The 14,474-nt window shown below is 41.1% G+C and overlaps 1 protein-coding gene across 2 annotated transcripts; it reads left to right on the top strand.

Moving 5' to 3' along the window:
- The first annotated feature begins 239 nt into the window (after positions 1–239).
- DIO2 (iodothyronine deiodinase 2) lies at positions 240–12,496 on the top strand. Of its 2 annotated transcripts, none has more exons than XM_009493103.2 (2): positions 240–461; positions 11,924–12,496. In XM_009493103.2, the coding sequence occupies exons 1-2, from the start codon at positions 240–242 to the stop codon at positions 12,494–12,496; spliced, it is 795 nt and encodes a 264-aa protein (XP_009491378.2). The 2 variants fall into 2 exon arrangements, with proteins under 2 accessions (XP_009491378.2, XP_075568998.1); XM_075712883.1 differs by having other exon boundaries at positions 240–384; positions 11,924–11,994.
- Positions 12,497–14,474: the final 1,978 nt, after the last annotated feature.

Here is a 14,474-nt window from a genome sequence, read left to right as displayed (position 1 = left end):
AGAATTTTTGTTAACATCTTAGTTTCTGAAAAATAAGCTGCTCCGAGTTGAATGAGTATCATGCAGTTATGGTTCTAAGCAGCCTGCTCCTACTTAACTATCTCTGCTCGTTTTAAAGAGACCAGCTGAGAGGGGGGTAACGAGGCTTTTGAAATGCTTTTTCCTTTACTTTTTTAAATGAGGGTACCGAGCAAAAAAGGCAGCTGAAGGCATCCAGCCGAAGAGAAGCAGCAAGGAAGATGGGTCTGCTAAGTGTGGATTTGCTGATCACGCTTCAGATCTTGCCGGTCTTTTTCTCCAATTGCCTCTTCCTTGCGCTCTATGACTCTGTGATCCTCCTGAAGCACATGGTGCTATTTCTGAGCCGGTCTAAGTCCGGGCGCGGTGAGTGGCGGAGGATGCTGACCTCGGAGGGGCTGCGCTGCGTCTGGAACAGCTTCCTCCTGGACGCCTACAAGCAGGTGGGTACGCGGGGATGGGGGCTGCCAGCTTGGGGTGGGGGTGAGCTGCCGCCAACGTCCCTGTTCTCAGCGGAGAAGGGACGGGAATGACTCTGCGGTGCAGACCATCTCCTACTTGACGTTAAGTTTGATGGGCGAGGTGTAAGCTGCAAGGAGCGGGACTTTGAAGTCGGGGCTAAGGGCTCACGAGATTCAGGAGCTGCTGCTGCTCTGCTCTGCCACTAACTCTCTGCGCAGCCACGGCCGTGTCACTTAGTTTAGCCGTGCCTCAGTTTCCCCACCGGTACGAATAATAATCATCAGGTTCGTAAAGTATTTCAGGATCTTCGTGTAAGACTAATTGTAAAACGCTCTAGGTGTTTTCACAGCTGTTGTTCAATTGTTTGCCATGTGAGATCCTCAGACATTATACAAAGATTGCATCTTCAGACAGAGCTCGACATAGATGTCATCTATGTAACAGAATTGTTTTAATTAGAGTAAAAGATAAAAATGAACCTTTGTCATTACACTGGCATTTTCTATTACTTACATGTTAATTTTTATATTGGAGGAAGCATCCAGGTAATAGTAAAACTGGGCATGGAGTGAAACAGCGAGCCTTTTTTCTGCATGAAAGCAGTGACAGAGGGACATGTCAGAGATTAAAAGTGAACTTGAGTAGCTGAGGGACAGCTGCCTGGTGATTTAAGTTAATAAAGCTAATAGCAGTTATGCAACATGTACTTTTTTTCCCCCCCTTTTAAGTTTTGTACAAACATTACCCAGTGGTACTGCCCAGGTCTCATGAGGTAGTTATAGTTCCCTTTTATAGACTGAAAAGGTGGACCCAAGAAGATGAAATTTCTTGCACAGGCCACCCAGTTAGTAAGTAGAGGAACGGGATTCAGAGCTCTGTGGCTTCCAAAACAGTGCTTAGTCTGTTAATGTGTTGTCTTATTTAGACCATCTAATTTAACATACCCCGTGTGATGTCATGAGGTCATAGGGGTCCCATCCAAACGATAGCTCTGCATCTTCTAAAATACTTCTTTTTGTATTGCCGTCCCCCAGTCCCCTTTCACTCCCCCACAATGGCTTTTGTATTTGCTCTTACCTAGAGATGTGAAGACCTGGTGGTGTTGGTGATTGCTGGCTTTGTGATATGGAATACATGTTGCTTAGCCTGAAACCCAAGCCACGGGGACATTAATTTTCAGTGTAAGACAAATATAAATAGCATTAGCTTTTGCCAAATGGGTCAACCTCTTACTGCCACCCTAGGAATCAGCCAGCTGGCTACCCAAATAAAGTAATGCTGAATGAAGCTCACTATTCTCCTAGCCCTTCTAGTTTCTGTTTTTAGTCTCCTCACAGACATTAAGTACATTTTACAGTGGCCTTGTTAAATGGGCCAGTGAACACAATTGTTCCCATTTTACAGACAAGGCAAGGCAGGACAGTTAACACATGGCTTGGTCAAGTCTCCAGCGGAAGTTGGTAGCACGGCTCTGAAACAGCCAAGTTTCCTGTTCCCACGTTTGCAACTTGTATGTGGCCCAGGGTCTGGAGAAGGTGTGGAGCTGTAAGGAACCTTATATCCATGAGATATTTTCAATCTTATTTTGCTTAAATAACACAGAATGATTTAAAATAAAGATGTTGCATGCCTTTCTGTACTTTCCAAAGTCATACTTTGCCTTTTCCTTCAGTACAGTTGATGTCAACCATGGAAGCCACAGGGAGGATGACTCTGTGCTATTTTGGTGTTGGCAATGAAACTCATACCTTGAAATCTGGTAATTAAAAATTCTCCCTCATCACTGTTAAATGACCGAGGTGGTTCAGGCCAATTAGGTGTTAAGATCCCTAGAATGAATTTTGGGCCTCAATGAACTCAGCAGAAAAATGCATATAAACATAACCAAATTTTATGACCTTGTTCCAAAAAGGGGAAAAAATCCATTCATGCCAGCTATCCTTAAGACAAAACTAACTGACCAACAATTCATGGAAAGAGACTGTTTTTCTTAATAGAATTATGGGCCATAAGGACAGAAGATCATTGGAAACCGTTGATTGTCACAGAAAGGTAGATAAGTGTAGAAATCAAATTACAGAGGGGACACAATAAACTGAGGACTAATATTAGGAGAAGAAGAGTCATCACCTCCGCAACAGAGGAGAATCTTCTGCTGTTTCTGTAAGAGAAAGAAAAAAGTTTCAGCCGGAAAGCTGTACTAGTACAGTTGAAAAACTTTGAAATACACCCTGCTTTGTGGCATGTTTAAAAAGCATGAGAGAGAGTGAAATATATTAAAGACTGTCCCACAAAGCATTTTTTTCCTTAAATTATCTTTTTCTAAATCCTGAATAGGACTGCCCAGTTGTGATATCTTAATCTTAGCCAATTATTGATGGGAGGAAATGAAAATATTATGGAATCGGGGTACGAAACAGCATGGCAAAATGCAGTCAATGTCATAACCATGATTGCTTATTGCTCCAATTCGCTAGCTGAAGTCTGGTATTAGCAAAGTACTTAAGCAGGTGCTTAAGCTCATTCTGTTGAGGAGTATTTATGAGATAATCACCATTTTTCAGCTAGAATTACAGAATTGCAGATGTCTGAGGTAGACCAAAGCTAGACTGCCAGTTAGCAGAAGACTGGATTAAAGCAGTAAGTATGTTTGGTTTTAATATGTTTTGTGTCACTTACACAGAACTCTTCCTAAGTACATTTCATAACATTTTTCACAAAAGTACTTGATGTAAAATTTTTATGCACAGAAAAAATTACTGGAAGCCATTCCAGAAAAACTCTGTGGGTAGATACTAGATTCTGGATTAAAGTAAATTTATTAGAAGAAAGGAGCTCTGCCTTGAAAGCGCACAGACTGTCCCAGAATTAAGTGATTTTGTTCCAAGACTGGTGTGTACAAGAGATGATCTTGGAATAGTTGAAGTGGAGTATATTTGAAAATAGCTATTCTGATGCATTTTCCCATCTAGAAAAACTTTTGAATATCTTACCCAAATTTCAACTTGCTTTTGTACTGCTTTTTGTTAAGTATTATTGCACATGACTTTTTGGTTAGGGCAATTATTTCATAGGCAAGATTACCTAGCAACAATTGAACATTTTAACATCCTCAGTGGGGAAGCAATGCAGAGTTTGTTGTATTGTGTATAGAGTATATTCAATATTCTTTTTTATTGGAACATTCTATATGACTTGTTTTCTCCACATTTTACAGTCCCACTGGAATCAAAATGATTGATCTTTATTTTTATTTTCTTATGTAAATTTTATCAATGATTAATAGATTTCTTTCCTTAGCTCTGAGTTCAGTATCTGTCATGCTCTGTGTTGATATTGTCTACACTGCACCAGCTTTGTGATTTATAGAACATCCTCCTCCTATTCTTTTTCGAGAGGCAAGCGTGTCTTACATCACAACAAGGGAGTCTTTAGGACCAGATTAACTGTCATAACAGAGATAAATAGAGCTAGTAGTCAAGTTACATTAACTTTATATAATTGAAAGAGTGCAACTATTTTATTTAAAAGTTATTTTTCTAATTTACTGTTGTGCTCTGTTTATCTACAGAAAAGAGTGGATTGACTCCTGAAGAGCAAATCATGTATGGATGTGTGTGTAGGTATTTACACTTTCATATGTGTTTGTATGTATACAGATATATATATGTGTGTGTATCTATATATATGTACATACATATACATATATGTGTATAAATGCAAAAATACACACACATAGGCATACATAATATGCTCTTTCAGGAGTCAGTCCTCTCATTTCTCTGTATGTATACATACATATATGTATGTATATATACATATGTATAGATATGAATGCAACCACACCTACTAATAAGAGAGAAAAAAGAGATTTTTGAGAGGGTGTTAGTGTGACTTCTGCATGATTTATATAGGCCATCTGTACAAATGCCAATGAGGCATTTGTCTTAGCCCACAGCATGTATACTGAATGTATCACATATCTTACAGAAATCTGGAGAAAAAGCTAGAGAAGTTTTGAAAAAAAGTTGTATTTATATTTAAAAGCTTTTTTTACCTGATAAGTTCCATGCTTTATTTCATACTGTGATGAATCCGCTCTCTAAGATTCCAAAGCTGAGAAATTGTTATCTTAAAATGCTCTTAAAATGGGTACAAAAAAGGTTGCACCTATTAGCAGCGCCCAGTGGTGAGGCCTCGCGCTGGATGCTTTTCCCGTGCCAGATACAAGCTTTGTGTTTCAGCAATGCAGAGCTACCATTCCTGGTCTCCAGTAGAGAGCTGTAAGATTATCCTAGAGGAAATCCTCCCTCTTCTCCACCTCAGTGCAGAGTAGCTAGGGGAAAGACCTTAATGGCATCTCGCTGAAGCAGCCGAGTGGTTAGGAATGCTGTGGTGCACCCATGGGGGTAACATGCACATGTGCATATATGCACATATGTGTAAACGTACATTACAGCCCTCAGAAGGATGCTGGTATCTCAGGCGATGGATGGTGATAGGTGTGTGTATGTACTTGTACAGCTTTTTACTGTCTTTAGAATGGGCCAGCGGCAAGCTCTGGCATGACAGACCCAGCACAGAGTGAACGGTTGGCAGAGGATCCCAACTTCACAGCATAGGCCCAGCTCTGGATGGAGCAGCAAGTAGACTGATTCAGTAAAGGATTTTCCTGAGATTTCAGGGAGGCACAAGTAAATTACCTTTGACTACTTCTGCCTGCCTGATAGGTACCTCATTTATTCCTAAAACAAATCAGTATGCAAAGCAGGACAGCCCAAAAACTGTCATGTTAAGCGCATGCTGCACAGCATTATCGCAAAGCCAAATGTGAAAGTAATATAATGGCGTGATCCTTTACTTGCTGTTTGGCTGTCCAGTAACTCTTTGCTTTTTGAGGAAATCTTTTAAAGGTTGGAACAAAGACATAAACTCTATACTTATTATTTGTATTTATTTTGTCTGGCAAGGTAAGGCAGTGTGTGTCTCTGCATTTGACAGTGATAAGGGGAATTTGTGAAACAGAATGTGTTGTATAGTTTCAGGGTTTAGAACTAGACATTGTGTAGTATTAAAAATATTTTATTCTTGGTTTTGCAAAGTTCAGCCTTAGCAGAATTATTTTCATTGACATTTGCAAATGAAAACGATCTTGAAAGAAGTGAGAAAAACAAAACCACAATTAAAAACTTTTCTGCAGTGTTTGGACCATAAATTCTACAGGATTTGGGCTTGTGATTGTCATTATTATTAAAACATTGTCATTATTATTAATATATAATCATGTTTGTTATAGTAGTGTCTGAGGACCAACCTAGACCAGGGACCCATTGTACTAGGCAGTGTCCTAAACAAGAGAAGAGAGTTTGTCCCATGGAGTGTAAACACTCAAGACAGACAAAGAGTAGGAAAAGGAATATGACGACTCCTACCCGACATGGATACCTATCCCCCATCCTACCCATTTCATTTTGCAGATCTAACTTCACTTCTTCCACACCACCTCTTTGCAGGCTTCCATTTTCACCCTTATGTGTGAAAAAATGACTGAAAGGACTGCTTGCCTTTTTGTCAAACCCTTGTGAAAACCCCCTTTGGCTGTGGTAGACGCAGAAAGTTGGCTAACAGGCACCACTCAGCAAAAGGATCGTACTCAGTCCTTGCACCCCAGCTCTGCCTCTCCAACAAAACCACCACTGTGTATTGACGTAGTGTTAAAGCTGAGTTTAAAAAAAAAAAAAAATACCAAACCACCATCCAAATTAACTTCAAATGTCCTCCAGGTGCTGAGTAAAAAATTTCTGACTAACAAAGACTGGTGAAGGCCTCTGTCACCTGTAGGTAGAGTCCACAAGGGCAGCCAGAGGCCATGATGCCATAGGCCATGCTCCCACCTTGAGGGAAACATAAGCCCTTAAGAAGCTTGCTGTAGGCTCCCTGATCAGAGGAATTAAAATCATCCATTTTCTTTTATAAGAGTGCAAGGCAAAAGGCTCCTTTATGCTTTCCCTCTGCCATGCATGCTCATTTGTGGGACTGGCAGTTTTAAAATAAAGACAGCAACATTTGACTAGTTATTTTTAACTGGACTGTGCCCTTTTAATTTGTCTCCCACTTCCTTCCCTCAGCTTCACACACCTGATCCTAAATAAAAGACTTTGGGAGAACTCGAGTCAGTTCCAGTCTCTGCTCTCCAATTTGAGTAATCAAGACTCAAAGCAAGCTGCCACCTCCCCATGTCAAAGGAAGAGCTCCCACTCCTGTACGCTACTCCAGACAAGGGCCTCCTGTAATTTTTATCCACTGCACAACTCTGGGTCATGTAAATAAAGAAAACAAAAATAATAATTTGTGTAATTCTCCAGCCAGAGTCTGATTATAATTTGGATGAAGCACTGAGAAATACCGGGCTGTTCAGAGACTATATTTAGCTGAATGGGATCAAATCAAAGCAGAGAATTTGAAAACGAGCAAAAAGCTCCAGGGATTCAGTTCATTACCAGTCGCTGGACTCCAGTCCCGAACACAGCATGTCCATATTTAAATGGCTAATATCACAGACTGCTAATTGTCTGGCAACACCTATTTTCTTTAGGGGGTTGACACAGCCTGAGGAGTCTGCCAAACTGCTTGAAAATCCCTCATGCAGGGAATGAAAGCTGTATTCCAGTGCACAGGATCCCAGGGGGGTTACGCTAAAGCAGATAAAAGCAAAACAAGAAAAAAGAAAAGGTAAATGAGGAGGCAGTGTTTTGTCCGTGGGGCTTTTCCTAGTCCTCATGGAGAATGTACAACAAAGTTAGCAGTATGTGCTATTTCTAGCCTGTAGTTTATGAATAGGGCTTTCTTTCCCGCTCCTAAGTCTCCTTCATTTTGCAGTCTGCATGCTAAAGCATCAGCAACCTTGTTCCCTTTTCATTCTGCATGCAGACTCAGGAAGGAGATGCAATACCAAGGCTGTCAAGCAAACACAAAATTTGCACAAATGATGCAAGACGCTGCTTTGGTGTCGGGCTGGTGCTTGCTCTTGCTGATGGCTGGGCTAGCTCTCAGATTTGGTTGGCCTACCTTGTGTGTCCCATGCAGGCTGCGTGGGAGGGGGTGCCTGCGCACTGCCTGGTTTCCACCTCATCCAGAAGGCTGGCGCCTAATGCCCGAATATTCACGCACATAAGTACGTGATTATAGAAATGCTGGATCGCGTGTGAGGGGAATTCTGTTAGTTTGTTTCTCAGAATTTATATTTTGCCTGCCTTTGTGTAAGATTTCAAAAGCGGTTTGGCTGAATACATGGGGGTTTTTGTTTGTTTTCTCATTGCATTGATTTTCTTTTCCAAGAGCTATTTTTTCTTTCAATAAATAACAACAAAGACGACAGCCAAGGCCTACAATGCAGATGATCAGCAAGGATGATATTGTCATCCTGTGTCAATCGGTTCCCGAGCCTGGTGAAATAAAGAGTCCCTTTCGGAACGTCAGCGCTTCATCAAGACCAATTAGTAGAGATGCCGCTGCTTATGTTTAAGCATTAACGACTGGGCAGGGCTGCTTTTTGGAGTGCCTGACACTAGCATGGAACAAGGCACCGACCTAATTACTCCTCTACAAGAGCAGAAAATGCCTCGTGAATGCCTGCTTGGCAAGGATGTCTCATTAAGGGGAAAAAACCCAACACAAGCACTCCTAGAAACAAAAATTTAAATGATAGGTAACCTGCGGCCATGAGACTTACTTCATGGCTGTGGGAAATGAAGAGAAACTGCTGTATGGTGACGTAGGGCATATTTCTACTTTATTTCCTAAATCCATCTCTTTTTTGGTGAATAAGGAGTATGAGAGACAGAATGCAAACTTGCATTGTTGGAGAACAGTGAAATACATTGCCACCCTTGGTGTCAATGATAAATAGTACTTGAAGGGCATTCCCATGCTGGTGTTCGATGGGAGTTGTTTTGTTAGTCTGTTCCTTCAGGGTTTGCAAACTCGCCTAGGAAAAGAAGCGTTTGGTAGACTTGAGTGAAGAGTTGGTAATGAGGAGCTTACAATATGTAGCCTCTCTTTCTGCTTAAATATGATCAAGAAGCAGACTGTGGTTTCCCAGTTCAAGACTGTTGGTTAGAGTATTTTCAGTCATAATAGTTTTGTTAAAACCATAAGAGTGAGGGGAAACAGCTGCTCAGTTGTTTCTTGTCTCCTGAGCAGCCCTGTTCATTGCTGAGTTTTAGTTGCTTCTATCCTTTTTACCTTTATTTTTCTTCTCCTCTGAAGAGTGCCAGCAAATATTAGAAATTCAAAGTGTGTTGCTTAATTGTGATTTATGAGATAAATCACATGTTATTACTTCTTTACTTTGACTGGATGAGCGCACACTCCTAAATACTGAGGGCCATTATTCATCCAGGGAGTGGGTGCAGCATAGATACTTACATGTCAGGCTTTGCCCAAAAGGCACATTTTGGGCAAGCTAGCTCTGAAAAAGCATTTGCTTGGTAGTGCAATAACAGTTAAGCTTTCTAGGTAAAGAGGGATCTAGTATTTGCGCAGACGTTGTGTTTCTTGAGATGTGCCCTTTTTTGGTAGTTACCAATTTATCACAAAATGCTGAGTTGTCTAGCTGGCTTATGGATTGAATGCAGCCCTCAGGATGATTATATGGCCACCACATGATCTTGACCTGTGTATTTCTTTACTCAAGTCTGACCCTTTACCTTACTCACTCCAGCTTTGCCTATCTTACTGCACAGAATGGCAGAGAGAAATGAGATGTTCAGCAGCTTCACAGAAGAGTACCTAGTACCTGCTAAAGTGTAGGTGGCCTGTAGCAGCGCTTCTTAAATGCCGCAAGATGCTTAATGCTACTTATTAAATGCTGCAGCCTGAGTCTCTGAGCCTGCCTCTCTCCAGATAGAGCCTTTCTTCTCAAAAACTGGGATACAGCTCTTTCCCTTCCTTGAGTTCCACAGACAGCCCACTCACACAGCAGGTCCTAAACTCAGCTATTTCAAACCTTGTTTGCTTTCAAAGGCAAATGAGCACAAGGCTTTTTTTTTAACTGTTACCAGGGCTCTAGCAGATAGCAGTACTGCAGATGCACATTTACAGGAGGGTCACAAGGGGCTGTGCTTTCCTGGGGCATCACTTGCTTCCCTTGCCTGTGGTGCTGCTGCTGCACCTGCACATCCCCTGCTTCCAGTGGCGTGATCACCACATAGAATCATAGAATCGTTTAAGTTGGAAAAGACCTTTAAGACATCCAGTCCAACCATTAACCTACACCACCAAGTCCACACTAAACCAATTAAGGGTAGACTAGACTAAACCATGTCCCGAAGTGCCACATCTACACGTTTTTTGAACACTTCCAGGGATGGTGACTCCATGCTTGTCCTGGAGAGATTTGTGGGTCTCGGGCAGTCTTTCTTTCTGTGGCTCTCTTCCTTGCTGATCTCCGAGTGAATAGCGTCACAGTTGTGTCTCAATTTGCCCCATAAAAAATAGTCAAAATGATGTTTATATTGTGTGCTGGCATGCTGTGAAACCTTCTCATATAGTTGTGAAGTCTGGCAGCTTTAAGGGCAGTATCTTACAAACTTTGCTTTGGTTAGACTCTTGCTTCTATTGCTATTCTGATGAAATAATGCTGTCATGAATAACTGTAGATTTGTTCAAGGTAGCCAGATTTGTCAGGGAGAAATGGAGGATCCAGTATCTACAATATACTTGCCTCTGAATCGGTGTGCTGTTAACTCACCTTCTTACTGTATCTGACTCACCAGGACACCCTATAATGTAACATAGAAGTGCACCAAAAATCAGTTATTTATTCAGTTTTTAAACAGTTCTCATTCAGCGTTAACTTCTGTTGACTTCAATTGGAGTGTAGCTTCAGAAAGAAAGAAATAAAAGATGAAAGACTTCAGAATTTGGCCCTGTATGTTTCCTTTAAAGCAACAGTTCTGAACATAATCAAATAGACAGAGAGAGATAGAAAGAGTCAGGGAAATACAAAAGGATAATTGCATTGTTGTACTAGAGTTTGATGTTAAAGGCAGATACATAGGAATTGCTGTGGCAGAGCTCATTAAAAACTAATTGTCTTCTGTAACAATATTTTGTGGTTTTACAGCAGTTATCAGCTCAGGATCTTGGAGCCCTCTGCAGGCTCCACCTTATTCTGTCAGTCCCTTCTATGAGATGCTTACATTCTGTCTTTTTTCTATAGGCAGGGAAATAGAAATGGTGAAGCAAAATGACTTTTCCACAATTGCCCGTTGGGCCTGAGTTATATCTGGGGTTAGAGCTGAGAACAGTTCGTTTTCACTTCATCCTACTTCAACCATCATATAAACTTTCCCCTTTTCCTGCTGCTTTTTCCCCAGTCACCTTCTAGAGAAACATTGCAGCAGAAGGAAATGTGTCACTCAATCACTGATGAAAGTACTGCAAAATGGTTAGAAAACCCATTGGAGAGCGCAGTCTTGGATGGTCCACTGTCAAAACAGAATGATATATTGAGTGGGCGTCTGCAGAGATCTCTCTTGTGTTTGGTACTCTAAATATTTTCATTCTTGGACTGCAGGATGGAAGAGAATATACACGTATGAAATCTGCAAACCTCTCAAAATTGAGAGGCACTACATGTGTTGTGAAGATCAGGAATACAATGCAGAATGATTTTGGAGAACTGGAAAAATGGCTTGAAACATAGAATGCAGTTCAGTGTGAACAAGTGCAAACTACCAAATCAGGCTGGACTGATGAAGTACCCAAATCCATGATGGGGAGCAACTAGAAAGGCAGAAAAAGGGACCTAGGCATTATAACTTCTCACTAGCTAACCCCTAGTCAACAGTCTACTGTTTTTCCAAAACAGTCATGATGTTTTGTAAAAAGCAAACATCTGGAATGTGTAAACAGGTGAGCCTGTGAGATACATGAAGTAATTGTCTGAGAATTAGTAAAAACTCTTTTGAAGTTTTTTAACACTGCTTTTCAAGGAAGATGTGAGCCAAGTGGAGAGAAATCAGAGGATGGCAGTGAAAAAAAATCATGTCTAGAAAATTTGGCGCTCAGAGAGGAGTTAGGTGAAATTGGAGGTAGTCTGTCTGAAAGCGAATGAGAGTCTGCAAATACGTAAGAGGGGACAGGACTATGTGTGTAGAGGACAGGACAAGACAGATCTCAGATCAAATTTTCTAAACATAATGAAGTAGTATACCTGTCAGGAGTGGCACATTTCCCTGCACTGTGAGTGGAGATGGACTAGATGAACTCTTTGAAGCTGCTGCTTTTGATTATTTGCTATATCCCTATGCTAGTGTCCATGCGGGTAGTTAGGTATACTCTTTGAACAGGTGGCTATTTTTTTTAAGAGAGTAGTCATAAGGATACTGGACAAGCAAGTCACACTAACTTGCTGTGTTTTAATTTGTTTTGCCGTCAGGTCAAACTGGGAGGAGAAGCCCCAAACTCCAGTGTAATCCACGTAGCCAAGGGCAGCGATGGCAGCAGTAGCAGCTGGAAGAGTGTCAGTGGCAAGTGTGGAACAAAATGTCACCTCCTGGATTTTGCCAACTCTGAGCGGCCACTGGTGGTGAACTTTGGTTCAGCTACCTGACCACCATTCACAAGCCAGCTGTCAGCCTTCAGCAAGCTGGTGGAGGAGTTCTCTGGTGTGGCTGACTTTCTGTTGGTCTACATTGATGAGGCTCACCCGTCAGATGGCTGGGCTGCCCCTGGAATCTCTCCCTCTTCATTTGAAGTTAAGAAACACAGGAACCAGGAAGACCGATGCGCAGCTGCTCATCAGCTCCTAGAGCGCTTTTCCTTGCCACCTCAGTGCCAAGTGGTGGCTGACTGCATGGACAACAATGCCAATGTGGCCTACGGGGTTTCATTTGAGCGAGTATGCATTGTGCAGAGACAAAAAATTGCCTACCTGGGAGGCAAAGGGCCCTTTTTCTACAATCTGCAGGAAGTTCGGCTTTGGCTGGAACAAAACTTCAGCAAAAGATGAAATCCATTCTCTACAGAAGCTATGTCAACAGATGTGTCCCTTTAAGGTGATGTAAAAGGGAAAAAAAAATGTATGCTGGTTTGAATAAGGCCTTTCAGATGATTGCAGGAGAACACATTTGATAACAAGGTCAAATGAACATTAACTAGGAAAAGAAAATAAAACAAAAGACTAACTCCACAGAAATATTATTGTATGAAGAAAATCCCACTCCTGCGCTTGCTACGGGACAGAAGAGGTGAAGAGGCTTCTGTGAAAAGGTGCTGCTGGTGAGCAGGATGAGTGATGAGATAAGATCTGTCTCCCAGGAACCCATCTCATGAAGTGTTGGCCCTGGGGTTAGCCAGAAGCATTGCTGCTTGGAAGGCAATCAATGGAAAGGCAATGCCATGCATTTCATCAGAAACACTTCTTTACCCTCCTGTGGCCAATGCAAGCGACCTGGGAGGAGCCAGGGGGCTTGCCATTACTTTGCATAGAAATGCAGTGAACTGTGGCAATTATCCTCTCTCGTAGAGATTTTTACTGTTCGGAGACTACAGAAACCACCATGCAATGCATCGTGCAGGCAGACTGGCTGCTTAGATCAAGATGAAGCATTGTATGCTGGTATTTGTACTCTCGATGGACGCCTCTGCACAGCATATTAACTACCTAATTCTATCTATATGTCTGTATTGAATATGCAGGCCTGTGCCTGCTGAGAAAAATGTTAAAATCTATGGAACTGGACCGAAAAGACAAAGGTGATCAAATAAGCCCGTTACAATTTGAAAACTAAAAAAACTGGACTATTTGTAACAAAACAGCAAGAACCATCTAGAGCATGCATCACAAGACAAAACTCAGCTGATGCTAACCAACCCTTGGTTCTCAGAGTTGAAAACATGCATTTATCAATATTCTCTGGTTCTCTTCTCTGTTTCTTTATCCATCTCGATCTCTTTCTGTCTAGCAATAGGCTTAAAGGTAATTTCATTTTTAGCTTTTTAAAAAATAACTTATTTCTCTCTTTTATTTTTATTTGAGATAATGACCTTACAGATGTATTTTGGGGATGGGGGAACTTATACACAACTTTACCTCATTGAAATGGAAACCTATCCTGTCATTTACCCTGTTAAATGTAGTCATGCTGATTTTTGCTATCTTAGATACCTGCAACTAGTTTATAGCTACATTAGTTTGTCTGGAAGTTAAGTTGTTTGCAGCCTCAGAATTGATTAGCTGCAGTTCTGCTATCAGATGAAGTGATAGTCTGTTTGTTTCACTTGTGTTCTCAAAAGCCTTCCCAGAGAAACAGGGAGGACAAATAGTGTGAATTAATGTAAATAAGTGTAAAAGATGGCAGAATTTTCATACAAATGGGTCTGAGGAATTAATTATGTTTAAAGAGATACTGTCAACTTAGTGTATGCATTAAGTTTAGGTATTTCTAAAACAAATGATTTAATCAAGCCTGATGAAAAGGCAAGTTTGCAATGAGCTAATCCATTAGAGATGATAAAATGAAAACCCATAGGGAGATGGACTACCAAGTTTTCTCTCAACTTTGTCAGTAACATGAAACAGATAAACATGGTAAGTGGCAAAAATCAAATTAGTTCTTTTAATTTCTTATCCTGCCAGTTGTCAGGAATATGATGTGTTAATACTAACACAGGAAAGAACAGAAAATACATACATAAATATTTTCATTTTCATAATGTTCCTTTAATATTCTGTATTTCTTTTTGCTTGGCTGTTGGTCAACTTAGCCAATGTACAGGGCATTTGGAAATGCGTTTTCAAGCACAGATCTGAAATAATGACAGCAACATGAGTGATTTCTCTCATATTCAGGTTCATGCTTCCCTTCTCACATTTTCCTCCACACCCTGTTAAACATACACACACACACACTTACACAATTTGGTAATGTTTATCAGAGAAGGGTGTAAAGAATGGTCTTCAGACCTTCTGGTGAGCCCCACTTCTC

This window comes from Pelecanus crispus, chromosome 6, assembly GCF_030463565.1.
Source record: "Pelecanus crispus isolate bPelCri1 chromosome 6, bPelCri1.pri, whole genome shotgun sequence".
NCBI classification, from domain to species: domain Eukaryota; kingdom Metazoa; phylum Chordata; class Aves; order Pelecaniformes; family Pelecanidae; genus Pelecanus; species Pelecanus crispus.
The sequence above is the reverse complement of the archived record's forward strand: the minus strand, read 5'-3'. Positions and strand labels throughout refer to the sequence as shown.